The sequence below is a fragment of the Sander lucioperca genome, chromosome 14 (assembly GCF_008315115.2).
Source record: "Sander lucioperca isolate FBNREF2018 chromosome 14, SLUC_FBN_1.2, whole genome shotgun sequence".
In the NCBI taxonomy this organism is placed as follows: Eukaryota; Metazoa; Chordata; class Actinopteri; order Perciformes; family Percidae; genus Sander; species Sander lucioperca.
In genome coordinates, this window is record NC_050186.1 from 8,738,402 (window position 1) to 8,753,501 (window position 15,100).

The 15,100-nt window shown below is 41.0% G+C and overlaps 1 protein-coding gene across 3 annotated transcripts in view; it reads right to left on the reverse strand.

Annotated features, from left to right (window-relative positions):
* Positions 1-15,100, reverse strand: part of LOC116066775 — a 197,521-nt gene that overhangs the window by 80,023 nt on the left and 102,398 nt on the right. For 2 of the 3 annotated variants that reach the window (XM_035991873.1, XM_035991872.1), the window contains exon 3: positions 9,549-9,572. In XM_035991873.1, coding sequence (XP_035847766.1) covers positions 9,549-9,556 — 8 coding nt within the window. In that variant the 5' untranslated portion in view covers positions 9,557-9,572. Of the gene's footprint in view, positions 1-1,319; positions 4,105-9,548; positions 9,603-14,398; positions 14,494-14,633; positions 14,808-15,100 lie in introns of those variants that run through there. The other variant, XM_035991870.1, reaches the window with a different exon arrangement.

Below are 15,100 nucleotides of genomic sequence, written 5' to 3' on the forward strand. Positions count from 1 at the left end.
ACCTCATTTATAGGAAATTACCTAATTCTTGATTTTATAAAAGCAGAAATGATGAATTATTTAGACTAATATTATAATATATAAAGGAAGAATAATCACAGACTTGTATATGTCAACGTTTATTCAACATTGAATAAAACACCCACAATTTAATGAATGTAGAGATCTGATCTTCTGTTGTACTTGTAAAGAATCATCCGTGTTATTTTGGGGTAATTAAAACTAGGTAGTTAAAGAGAAATCCAGATTTCTGATTTAGATATTTAGAAAACGGGTCAAATTCAACCTGAAGAAAACACAAGGGTCAAGAGTTAGACAATACTATATATATTAAAAATATAAAGATATAAATATTACTATATACAGTATATATTAAACAACAACAACAATGGACTTTGTTAAGAGTAAGACAATAGTGCCGAGTGCAAAGGCTGCTGGAATAAATATGGGATGATTAATGTAAGTGGTGTCTTTATGAGGTAGATGATATGACAGTTTATTAACAGCTGCTTAGATTGATATTTGACAGTGATGATATTTCCATGTTATTAAACTATGTAAACTATAAAGGATGTATAATTTCCAGCTCCAGTGGCTGTTTCAGCTCCAGTTAGTTTCTTTCACCACCTGCTGGTCAACAGGAAACATCACTGCTGGTTGATCTTCTCCTTCAAATCTAAACTTTATTGACTTCAGGACACTTTTAATAACAACCCATTTTAAAACTATGAAACATAATCAGCATAACAACCAATAAAATACTAAATAGAAACAGAGAAACTCACTGAGACAAAAGGAGTCACCAAATAAAAAATGTTCTAATCCTCTTTCTGATTGGATAATAAACTTAGTTTCACATGGTCAGTTATCAGACTCCCAAACTGATTATCTTCTGTATTTATAATAATAATAATAGGAGTGTTTTCTGATTGGCTGATCATGTCTTGAGGTCCAACTGAAACATGAAAGGAAACATGACCAAAAGGTGGTGAGTTTCTGTCTCTACGTCCTCCAATTATTGATATCAACAATGTTTGATATCAAATACTAAACATCACAAGTTTGATTGGGTTTGACCTCAACTTTATTAGACTGATTCACATTCAATGTTTCAACACATCAACAGATTCAGAACATTAATTCTATCTTGTTATGTATGTATGTGAATATATATGAGTGTTTCTAGTGAGGCAAGGACTAAGTCTATGAAATAAAATGGTATAACAAAGACAAATAGTCATTTATTGAAGAAAGTTGAGCAGAAAGTTCAACAGACTCCAAAAGCTGCTGATGATCCAGTGAAGACACTCTGAACAAACTCATTTCAAGCAGACATTTTATTAATATTTGACAGAAAACTGCATCAGTCAGGGTGTGATTTCATGAGGAACAAAAGAATATAATGAGGAAGTTATAAGTCCTCTGGGAGAATTTTTTTTTTACATTGTTATTATTTAGCTTCATTTCCACACAAAGAGAAAGATATAGACATGCATTAATATGGATTAACATGCACAGCCCAGCGATCAGTTAGGTAGTTTCCAGGAGGATGACTGGTACCTCTCCAGCTACCAGTCACCACTCACACTACCCTCTGGTCCCAATATATACTGTAAATACATTGAATCACTCAAAATAAAAACTAAAAGTACAACATGAAATGATCAACATGTTTCCACATGGCCAGGGTCTTCTGAAATATTATAACTAGTCATTAGGCATGAAGACACATGAAGACACCAGGGTATATCATATATAATCACATATATTGATTATAATATACATCAAATGAAAGTCCATTAGATTTCATGGCTGAAGTGTGAAAGTTGAGCAGAATATTTGTGTCTGAGTTCAGTTCTGTAACATCCTCTGAACAAACTGATTAACAAGATGAGGAAACATCATGTTTAACAGCTTGATATGGATATTTATTAATGTCAGTGATGTGTTACGGTCCCACCACCAGTTTACTTCTGTCATCATCACACTAACATCAGAATAAATCACAGCCTTTTATCGACTGAACAGCACGTTAGAAAAGCATTAAAACATTAAACTTACACAAAGAAAACTTAAGAATGATAAATGTATTTGTGATCTGACTTCAGTTAGTGATATAGAGGGAGGAAGCTGCTGTACTCAATATTTAACAGCAGGGGGGGGGAGCTGTTCTCTAATCTGTTCAGTGAAGTAACTTTTGGTGATTAAACATGAAACTACAAGAACAAACAGAAACAGTCATTATACCACAGAGAGAGCTGTTTCCAGGAATTACACATTTACATTTAATTAATTTCATCACATTTAAAATATAAATTATATAACTATAATGAAACATTTCATCATAAGTGTAGACCTTGTTTTCTACACAGCTGTCTGCTCTCAGTGATTCTACTTCATCACTACTTCTTACCAATACCAACTGGTTCTCTTATTTGACCAAACTTGTAGCGCATTGTTGCCTTGATGTCTTTATCTTTATCCATTTGACTTTTCATCTCTTCGAGTTTTTTCTCCTTCTCCATGTCTCCTTTCTCCTTCATCTTCTCAATCAGGAAGTCCAAGTGGACATAAGTGGACAATGAATTTACATCCAGGGCGATCTCCTCCAGTTGGACAACATGCTGAAAGGACTTTTCCAACAACTGATCTTGTTCTTTCTGAAGATCTTCCATGTCTTTTTTAAGAGTTTCCAAAAAGCTCAACTTGCTCTCACTTTCTGCTTTGTTCTGTTCATACTTCTCCTTCACATCTTCCAGGGTCTTCTCAACTTTCCTTGTCTTGGTCACATAGATCCAGTAGGTTTTGACATGCTTTGATTCATCTGAACACTTACCCTCACAGTCAGTGCATTGTTCTTCCTTCACATGAACTGATACAGGACACTTCCCGGTACATACAGTGCAGCGGCCATCTTTCATGACATCACATTGTTCTGCATACAAGGCCAGTATGCATGGATAGTGACAGTTCTCCTCACAGACAGTACAGCAGACAGCTCCTCCATGATTTAACCCAAGTGCCCACCACCTCCACTCTCTAACAACTCTTTGTTTAACTTTGTAGGGCTCATCAACTTCTACAGTGAAGTTCTCATTGTTCTTCATTTCTTCTTCGTGTTTCTTCAGACCAGCTTGAGTCTGTTGGATTTCTGTCTGTTTTAGCTCAATCTCCTTGATTCTGTCCTGCAGGTTGTTGATGCAGGCTGTCAGTCGGATTTGGGATTTCATAACTTCCACAGTTGTCTTCAGTTTCTGAGGGGATTGTTTGATCAGGAAATCAGCAAATTCACCCATATGGTTCATTGTCACTTCCCATGCACCTTTTAGAGCAACATTATTTTTCTTTGTTTTCTGTGTTTTCTGGTGGTTGTTGAACATAAAATGAACAGGCTCACCATCTTTGTCTTTGGCACATTTAATGTTTGCGTCCTCGAGAGCTTTCAGAACATTTTCAGCTGTCACACCATCTGAGTGTGTGATGAGAGCGACAATGTTCTTCTCCATGTTTTTTCCAAACAGAGAGATCACTGAATCAAAGATGTACTTCAGTCGGTCATTGAGTCGATTCTCACTCGCTGTCATCACCAGACCCACTGCATTAATCTCATCAACTCCATCTTCTGACTGGAACAAGTCAAATAATCTTCGACTGATGATGACATCTTGTTCGATCCCATCAGTGCTATCGTATCCAGGAGTATCGATGATGGTCAGAGAGTAGGGCAGAGTTTTACCTTCAAACCCAAAGATCTGGTACATGATCACATCTGATGTCTGACTTTCTGATTGACTTCTTGTCTCATCTTCTACGATCTGAAACCAGACATCATCCTCCAACTCCACTCCCATGGCGTAGTTGACCAGAGTGTTGACCAGAGTAGATTTTCCTGCTCCTGTTTCACCAACAAGTAAGATGGTTTTGTTTATCTTGTTTGGATCTTTTTCACCAAGAGTAATTCTTGTCAGAGTTCCAATGTTCTCTTTCTTTGTTCTTGGAGGTTGAATGTCTTCTTTCTTTGGTTTCAGCTGGTAGAGAGTGGGAGATCCTGACTGGATCTCTTCACTTGTGGAAATTATGTTCTCATATTTGGATGAGGTATTTCTGTAGAAAAGAAAAGATAAGTTCAAACATGGCTGAACATATAATTAAATACATTAAATCACTCTACTTACCCCCCCTCCCCCATCACCACCACCATTAGTAGCTTCATACCACAGCCAACAAACAAAAACAGGCATTACGCCACAGAGGGTGCTGTTCCATTTGCATTGAAAAGGTAACTACATTTATGTATCAGAAATTTGCAGCTGATGTTCTCATACTTTTAAGAGTAATTTCTGTAGAAAAGTAAAGACCAGAGCTCAAAAATGAAATGAAATAACATCACTCCACCTACTGGGACAAAACTATTTTACCTGGTGAATGCTCAAACATTAAACTACCAGGAACATATAGAACTGGAGGATGCGGTCCTCTTCATGTTGCACCGAGCCTATGCCTATCTGGATGTGCCTGGTTCTTATGTAACGATCATGTTCTTTGATTTTTCAAGTGCATTTAACACCATCCAGCCCCTTATACTGAGAGACAAGCTCGTAAGTATAAGGGTGGCCTCCTCCTTGACCACCTGGATAATGGACTATTTAACATCAAGGCTGCAGTTTGTCAAGTTGGGCAAGTGTGTTTCTGAGTCACTAGAATGCAATACGGGGGCTCCACAGGGGACGGTTCTGGCTCTGTTTCTGTTCACTTTGTATACATCTGACTGTAAGTACAACTCTGAGTCCTGAAACATCCAGAAGTACTCGGATGATATGGCTGTTGTGGCATGTGTGCGAGGTGGACGGGAGGAGGAGTCCAGGGACCTTGTGGAGGACTTATGTGACTGGAGCAATAGGAATTGCCTCCTCCTGGACACCACCAAGACTAAAGAGATGGTGGTGGATTTTAGGAAGTCAAAGCTAACCTGCCAGCCGGTCTGCATAAATGGGGAAGCCATTGAGGTTGTGCAGACCTACAAGTACTTAGGTGTACTCTTGGACAGCAAGCTTGACTGGTCCGCTAATACAGATACATTGTATAAAAAATGGCACTTGATTAAAGTATTGCAGTATGTATATATTGCCAGTATCATGAACTGGGTGTCTGGCCTCAACATCTCAAGGAGAAAAAGAAATCTCCATTGTATTCACACTAAAAATGGATTTATGCACACAATTGAAAACCTGAAGCTCACTTATCAACAACAAGACTCAAGACTAGAGCCCTGCGCGGGACTGTTTTCTTCATCCCGCTCCCGCCCGCTCCCGGCGAATTTCTGACCATTACCGCCCGCACCCGCAACATGTGTGTTACACTCCCGCCCGCTCCCGCAATGTGAACGTCCACTCCCGCCCGCACCCGCAAAACTCTGAGAATTTATGCCCACACAATAATAGAGATGTATTGACGTTGTGTCTTCTCCCGTCCCGCATGAGAAAACACGTCATTTTATAGGTTAATAGGGAGAAGATGAAGGTAAAGAAGGCAGGTGCTTGCTGCTGTTAGACGGGGAGGAAGGAGCAGAAGGATAGGGAGAGAGGGGGAGGAAGGAGCCGAGGATGAGGGAGAGAGGAGAGGGAGAGAGGGGGAGGAAGGAGCCAAGGATGAGGGAGAGAGGAGAGGGAGAGAGGGGGAGGAAGGAGCCAAGGATGAGGGAGAGAGGAGAGGGAGAGAGGGGGAGGAAGGAGCCGAGGATGAGGGAGAGAGGAGAGGGAGAGAGGGGGAGGAAGGAGCCAAGGATGAGGGAGAGAGGAGAGGGAGAGAGGGGGAGGAAGGAGCCGAGGATGAGGGAGAGAGGAGAGGGAGAGAGGGGGAGGAAGGAGCCGAGGATGAGGGAGAGAGGAGAGGGAGAGAGGGGGAGGAAGGAGCCGAGGATGAGGGAGAGAGGAGAGGGAGAGAGGGGGAGGAAGGAGCCGAGGATGAGGGAGAGAGGAGAGGGAGAGAGGGGGAGGAAGGAGCCGAGGATGAGGGAGAGAGGAGAGGGAGAGAGGGGGAGGAAGGAGCCGAGGATGAGGGAGAGAGCGGACGGTGGACGGAGCCTTGGCTCGGAGCTCCCCCGTCCTGGGAGGCTCAGACACGCTGGTGTCTGCTCATAGATGGCCTATACAGTATATACTCAGTCAGTATATATGTATATCTATGGTTTCTGCTGGCGTGGGGGGGTTCCAGGCTACATCCCGATCCCGCAGTGGTTTTTTTAGCCACCCGCAAAGTTAAAACCGCCCGCTCCCGCGAGATTTGCGTTGGGTCCCGCGGGACCCGGCGGGACCCAATCCCAATGCAGCCCTCTACTCCAGACCACAAAATATCAACATAATAAATAATTAAAACTTTCAGTACAATTTCATTGTTTTTACTTGAATAGAAATTCTAAATCAACCAGAACTGAAATCTTAAGGATTGCCACCCGGGGCGATATTAGCCCTTTAGGGGTGCTGAAGTACCCCAAACTTGATCCCTGCAGCCCTAAAAATAATTGAAAAAAATCTTTGTTAATCTATTGTAAATTAAGAAGTTTGGCTCTAGAAATATCAAAGCATTGTGAAACTAAACCCAGAATATAGACGCCTAGATCAATCAGAAATAATTCTGAGCCATTTTCAGAAAATAGTGCTTAATCAAAATCACATGAATCTCTAATTTTCAAAAGTTATTGATACTACATTTTGGAAATGTCTGCTTTTCTATAGATACATATCTGATTTAATTTGTTTTGCCACTTGACCTTCGTAGTAACGGCCCTGTGGCTTAGCATTAAAGGAACACGCCGACTTATTGGGACTTTAGCTTATTCACCGTAAACCCCAGAGTTAGATAAGTCCATACATACCCTTCTCATCTCCGTGCATGCTGTAACGCTGTCTGACGCCCCCAGCATTAGCTTAGCCTATCACAGAACATGCAGGTAACTTGTTCCAGCTAGCCGACTGCTCCGAATAAGTGACAAAATAACGCAAACATGTTCCTATTTACATGTTATGATTTGTATAGTCACAGGGTGTACAAATAATGCCATGATCACCAGTCACGTTCGCTACTAATTAGCTATTCACATTGGTTTTGTTGACGGAAGTAACTGTGCTTTTCGGTGTTGCGGTAATCACTCCACCCAAGTAGCAGTGCTTCCACTTTCTGAGAATATAGTGCCTGGTTTGTTTACGGTTAGAATATGGCTGTGTCTAATGTGACCTTATTATTTGTACACTGTGTGACTATACAAATCACAACATGTAAATAGGAACATGTTTGCGTTATTTTGTCACTTATTCGGAGCAGTCGGCTAGTTGGAACCAGTTACCTGCATGTTCTGTGCTAGGCTAAGCTAATGCTGGGGGCGTCAGACAACGTTACAGCACGCACAGAGATGAGAAGGGTATGTATCAACTTGTCTAACTCTGGGGGTTACGGTGAATAAGCTAAAGTCCCAATAAGTCGGCGTATTCCTTTAAAGGAAGTTTCTCTGAATGGGTGGTGTCTCTCTGGTTACATAATTCAGTGTTTCCTCTATCATGATGGTCCAAAATTATGTTAAAATGCAAAAATAGCACAGTAGAAAGTTTAAAAAAAACTACGTTAAAAGGCTACCAGACACCCCTAAAGCTCTGATCCTAGGAAAAACAATGAAAAACAGGCCTGATTTGATTTGTTCATATAATCAAAGACACTTTTTGGAGTTCTCTGAATGTATACAACAAGATACAACTGTTCCTGTTTCAACAACCACCTTAAAGTAGGTTTTGCATATAACGATTTTGCTAATTAATTAAAAAAATCAAAACAGCGCCATCTAAAGGCCGGTTGACACCATATTTGGCACACAGCCTCAATGCCCCATGAGAAACAACTATTTTAAGTTTTCTGTCCATCGGAATAGCTGTTGCCAAGATACAACCATTCCTGTTTTGACACACACCTACAGGAAGTTGGTCCTCCATAATTTGCACATTGTTTTAGCTATCAAAATTCTTTGTCAAGAGGGTCTTGGACTCACGCCCCAGGAGCAGTTAGACAAAGTAGGTTTCCCATAGATAGATATTTTGCTGATTATTTAAAAAAATTAAAACAGCACCATCTAATGGCTGATTGCCACCACAGCACAGATGCTAAACCAGCCACGAGGAACAACTTTGTCAAGTTTCGGGACAATCGGAATAATTGTTGCCAAGATAACGCAACTTCATGTTTAGACAGGAATGTAAAACACATGAAAAATAAAATTAAATAAATAATTAAAAATGGCCGCCTTCCGGTTGGGTGGAGCTAATGAAGATAAATGGGAAATATGTCTGCAATGATTAGAGTAATATGTGTATTAAACCTGATGAAGATCGGAGCAACTATGTCCAAGTTAAGCCCTTCCATGCCTTAGGGGGCGCTATGGAGCCCACTTACAGGTATAGGTCGAATCACTGAACATTCTCACAAAGCTCCCACGTATTTATGTGGGCGCCAATTTTAGTGAGTTTTTGTATATATTGAGTCCATCAAAAATATGCCCAAGGGCTAAAACCAATTAGGGGGCACTATAGAACAACCATATCACTCCCAAGCCTAAATGTGTGAAAGAGTTTACTATTCTGCATGTGGCTGCAAAACTTTGAGACTTTTCGTGCATCCTAAAGTCCTCAAACAAGTGTTCGTTAAACGAAAATCAAGATTTTCGGAATTTTTTTCTAAAAATAGCTCCATGGACTTCAAGATGAGACCTATGTTCCCTCCAAATTTGGTATATTAACTTATTACTTTTGTCCAATTTATGGCTCACATTAGGGGGCGCTATGGAGCCCCCTAGCAATGCCAGAGCCCAATCACTACAGAACTTTGTAGTTTCAAATAGGTGTGACATGTGTGCCAATATGTTTGAGTTTTCCAGCATGCTAAGCCCCACAAAAATGCGAGTGACAGTGCAGAATGATAATAATACTCCTTACAAAAACAATAGGTGCCTCGCACTTTCTGTGCAAGGCCCCGCTAATTAACATACCTGAAAAGGAATAGGACGAAGGATAACTCTGTTTAATCCAACCCCTTCTCCACTACTCATGGTAATGATCATCAGAATGGCTTCATATTTATATCATATCCTATCTAAACACATGCTTTACATTTGCTAGATATGTATATACCCACACACACACAAAAAGAAAACATACATTCATACATATGTATTTATCCACCATAGGAAAAAAAAGGTAAATAATTGTGCTGTTTGAAAATGAACCAGATCAGTGAATATCAGTGTTTTTGATTTTAAGAATAATAAATGTGTATGAACCCTAAAAATGGTATAGAGCTCAACAGTGACCGCCCACTTTTAAAAGGCTCTGATGTTTAATTAAATGCTGATATAAAGAGTTTTAACCCTGCAACCAAGACAACCAGCTACGAGAGGAATCAGGACCAGAAAACATTTAATTTGGCAAATTATTGTCTCATCATGTAGTAAAATGTGATCCAGCAGTGTTTAACACTAAAACTGTGCTGTTTTAGGAAGTATTACTCACGTTGCCATGGTAACAGCTTCCCAGGAGTTGAGGATGGAGCACCTTGTAAGTTTTCTGGAAGAACAAGTCAGAGATCAACCACAGTGAGTTTGATATGTGGGGGGGGGCTCTAAGATACACAGTTACATATCTGCTTTATGACATCACTTTAATCAGAGTTAATAACAGACACAATAACTCTACAATAAAACTATCTTCTTGAGAGAGAAACTATAACATACAGTATATCTCTTTATTGATGTTTTCAAAGAAAGAAATATACACTTAAAACTGGCTGTTTACCATCCTTTTATGTGTGAGTGGCGCCTCCCACTATGTTTCAGTGCTGAGTGTTTGTTAGTTTGTTTCGTTGTTGTTCGCTGCTTTGTAATATGCGGCTTAGCTACAATCAGGATGTGCTTATGAACATTAGGGGAACAATGCCTTCCAGCTTGATCCCCGAATTCCTGGTTTCTGCGGACGATATCATTAAGTCAGCGGTAAGAGTTGATAGACGCAGCCGAGCAAGAAGGATGAGAGCAGGGGCTCTCTACAGGTGGAGAAAGCGGGGACATAGAGTCTGTCTGCTTTTCTAACGTGTGCTCCCTAAGTAACAAAATCGCAAGCTTAATCTGCTGTTACGGACCAACAGTGATTTCAGGAGGAATGCAGCTTTTTTCTTCACCGAGACCTGGCTGAATGCGGACAGCCCAGATTCAGCTGTGGAATTTCCTGGATTTAATCTAATCAGAGCCGACCGCGACAAAGGACTGAGTGGGTTTCCTCTTGTACCTCTTGGACAAAATCCCTAAGGCTGCTTAGGAAGACCAAAGAGCAGGCTTACAGGGAGGGGAATGGAGATGAATACAGGCTTGCCAGACAAAAGCTAAATGAAGCCATTGGGAAAGCAAAAGCTGCCTACAAAGTGAGGATGGAGGAACAATTTGGCACTAATGACTCCTCTTCAGCCTGGAGGTCATTGAAGAACTTGACAGGTTATGAAAGCAAAATCCATCTGCTAAACTGGCCAATGATTTTAATTCATTTTATACCAGATTTGAGAGATCTCCCTGCCCCTCCCCGTCCCCTTCCCCTTCCAGGTGGGATCTGGGTGTCATCCCCACGCATCCTCATAATCATGTCAAGTCCCACTCAGGGAGAGGGAGAACACTGTCCCTCAAAATCAAGCCCCCTTTGATATTGAGGAGAAGGACGTGCACCGGCTATTTAGCCGGCAGAATGTGAGGAAGACAGGTGGGATCCCGCCTGCCACCCTGAAGCACTGTGCCAGTCAGCTCGCTCCAGCTTTTACAGACATTTTTAATCAGTCGATTGTCTTATGCAAGGTTCCGGTTTGTTTTAAGTCATCAACCATTATTCCAGTACCGAAGAAGAACAGTACCATGGGCCTGAATGACTACACACCGGTGGCCCTTACATCAGTGGTCATGAAATGTCTTGAGCGGTTGGTTCTGTTTCATCTCAAACCCATCACAGCTCCCCATCTTGATCCACTGCAGTTTGCTTACAGGGCAAACCGCTCAGTGGATGATGCAGCTAACTTAGCCCTGCATTATGCTCTGGACCCCTTTAACTCCTGACTCCTATGTAAGGATTCTGTTTGTAGATTTCAGTGCCGCCTTTAACACCATCCTACCCGAGCGGCTACGGAGGAAGCTGTCACTGATGGGTTGGAACCCTCTATCTGCCGCTGGATAATGAATTTTCTCAGCAATACACAACAGCAGTCTGATCGCCAGTACACCAACATTGGAGCACCTCAGGGGTACGTGCTGTCACCATTTCTCTACTCACTGTACACCAATGATTGCACTTCCAACAACAGTACCATGAAGTTCATTACATTTGCAGACAATACCACCTTGGTCGGCCTTATTAAAGACAATGACGAGTCTGCTTATAGGCAGGAAGTGTCTCATTTGGTTGCGTGGTGTGACAAGAACAATCTGGAGCTTAACCAATAAAAGAGAGTGGAAATGGCGCTAGACTTCCGCAGATCCCCCTCCTTTCTCCCACCCCTAACCATCAATAGCTCTGTTGTGAAGGAGGTAGAGTCATTTAAATTCATAGGCACCGTGATCACAAACAACCTGAAATGGGAGGAAAACAGTTCATCCATTATCAAGAGGGTTCACAGTGGAATGTTTTTCCTAAGGCAGTTAACCAAACTGAACGTCTCCAGCTCTGTTCGGTCTAGGTTTTACAGAGCCACTGTGGAAAGCCTTCTGTCAACATCCATTTCTGTATGGTTTGCATCAGCATCGGCCCAGGCGAAGAACAGACATTGTGCACACAGCAGAGAGGCTGACTGGACAGAGGCAGCTGTCAATCAGTGACCTGTATGAGGCCAGAGTCAGGAGGAGGGCAGCTAAAATTGCTGCTGATCAGTCCCACCCAGCAAGTGACATTTTTAGGCTGCTTCCCTCAGGAAGAAGGTACAGGGCGATGAGGACAAGGACCTCGCGCCACCTCAATAGCTTTTTTCCAAGAGCCATTTCCCTTCTGAATAGCTGAGCTGATCCATTGCCCCTCCCCCCATGTCACTATTTTATCTTTGGGCTATTTTATTTATTAATTGTTTTAAGCATGCTTTATGCAGCTATACGCACATACTGTTTGTCGAACTTCTGTGTTACTGACAGTGTTGGGCAAGTTACTTCCAAAATGTAATACATTATAGAATTCTAGTTACTGTCATTTGAGAGTAATTAGTTATATTACAATATTACTGTCTCTGAATTGTAATGCGTTACACTACTTTTGCATTACTTTTGAGTTACTTTCACCAAAATAACAGGGGAAGTTTGATTTGGCAGCTAGCTTGTGAATTTCACCACCGAATCAATAAAGTCTCCTCTTTATCCACTTTAATACATCATAGATTATTCATATTTTGTATAATCAATATAAATATGCAAAGTAACTAAAGCTATAAAAAATAGATAAGTAAAACGTATAATAGGCAATTAGGAGAAAATGAAAATACTCAATTAAAAGTACGACATTGTTGTAAAATGTTTGTTTATAGCACTTCAATAAGAAATTCATGTTGTTTAGTTTAAAACACTCTAAAGGAAATGTTCAATTATAGTGTGATTAAAACTCACTATTAACATTATTTACAGTACTTGATTTACAGTTGATTTGTGAAAAGGTAGCCTACACAACCTTATTTAACAGTAATTTAGTTTTACTGCGAACCGTCACAGGAAGTGCTTTTATTTTGAAGTAGGCTACAGGAAGTTGTCTGTTGTGTAGCTACTCTTGCTAGCTTACTGAGATGCAACATGTCCGTCAGGCTCCAGTTGTTCACTTTCTTGTTTGTAAAACTGCAACATATTGAACAGTAAATGGTCACAGTAAAAGACAAGCGCTTTTGGTTGTCATTCGAAGCCATTCCACTACAGGCAGAGTTACTCTCCACGGCTGATAAAATGCAATGATATTTACATGTAGCAAGCCTCAACATTAATTCCTGACATGTTTATATCTGTCAGCCGCTGACGTACCGTCACCTGTTGGGACATACATGCTGTCCGTACCGTCACCTGTTGGGACATACATGCTGTCCGTACCGTCACCTGTTGGGACATACATGCTGTCCGTACCGTCTCTGGTTCTGGCTCTGACCACGGGAACAGAAACAGGACAGCTCACTTCAACGCAGCGTAATAACTCCTGAAAATAATATCCATCTCGCAAATGTATTTGTCTCTGCAGTCATCTCAACCATCGAATACAGCGACAGGAAAATAATACGGCTTTTTTAATTCCTGTGAAGAAATGTGTCGCGGTGTTGGTGAATTCTTTAAAAAAACAATGCACCACTAAATGTTGCGTTAAAATGCGTTGTAACTCGCGTTACTGAGATTGTAACGAGTATAATATTACCGAAATTTAATTAGTAATGCGTTATATTACTGCGTTACAGCAAAAAGGAATACGTTACTGTAATTGCGTTACTTTTGTAACGCGTTACTCCCAACACTGGTTACTTATTGCCATGTCAAATTCCTGTGTCTGCTGATGCATTTGGCGAATAAAGTTATTCTAATTCTGATGTTGTTTCAAAAGTATTTAAATGATTTTAATCTAAAATGTAATCATTTTCCAAGATCAAACTCAAACCAGAGGTATAATCAGAGGCGTAAGAATGTGGAAACTTCTCCCTAGACTCCATCTTTAGAAACTTAAGTCCTTTTAAATGCTCGACCAACAACACGACAACACTGGACCGACTGGAGGGTCCAACAGAGTTAGAGCTGTTAAACATTTCACATTAATGCCATCTATCAAACAGTTTAAACACTTCACTACTTTTTCTTTTCTTTTCTAGGAAAACCTTTGAAAGGCCAGTTGATGTAACAAACACGAAGACAGACTGACATCCAACCTGTGATACCAACCCACAGTGTGGTGAGCACGAATCTTAATGTAATGTATTTAAATTGGAAGCATATTTCGTGATAACAGCACAACTACAGTAGGGAGTAGTATGAAAAGCCGAAAATCTGCATAGGGAGTTTGGTCGGGGAGTGGATGGGTCAAATAACACAGGACTTTCAACCAGGAGACCGGGGATCACGTCCCACGTTTGGCTTTTTATTTCCCCATTGTTGATGGTTCCTTTCCCCGTTCTTTGTTCCCTAAACACAACCGTCCCATTGTTGTTGTGTGTCCCCCAGAGACCGTGGGTCGTGTCCCGGCGTGTGACGTGTCCCGGGGTGTGACGTGTCCTTTCCCCATTCTAAAAAAACAACATAATCGTGTCCGGTACACAAATCAATAAATTAAAAAAAGGAAAGGGACCATTTCACGAACTGCCATGAGACCGTGTTGGTGATACATACCTGTGTTTTTAAAGTCCTGGTCAACCCAGAAAGAGGTCCAGAGAAATGGATCTGAAGTTCCTGAAGATTGGTGACGCAGCGACTACGGACACTGTCTGGAAGAAAATAAATAAATGATATGAATGTAAGGTAGTATGTTCAGTTATTAGTTATGGCAAATACATTTTCCTCATTATATCTGGTGTATCTTCTGATCTGATAATTTAAAGTATTTCCAGTTCTAAAGTGTTCTTACCTGTGTTGTTGGTCTGTGATGTTGGGGAGGCAGAGAGAAAGAGAGCAGTTTATATATCTTCAGAAAGGGGCGGACACTCTGTGGTCACATGATTTCACAGAAACTGTCTCAGAGACATTACTTCATAGACTTCAATGAAGTCTTTTTTTGAAGATTTTAATGTCACGTGATTTCACAGAAACGGTTTGACAACAAATCATCAAGTGAGGGAAGTGAGGGAGGAGTTCTCTTTAGAAGACTTTTACTGATCACCTGAGATGAAGTTCAGGTGTTGCAGCAGCAAATAAAATAAAAGAATTCATAATTATAAGTGTATAAAACGAAACTTGTCACAGGTGATTAGAGAGCCTGCGTCCTGTACAATTTAATGGCGCTGAGCAAACGGTGATGAGGAAGTTTTAGCATCACATCACGGTGATTCTGTCTATACTCCACTGCCCATCACATCTCCTATTTCTTATCCTCCA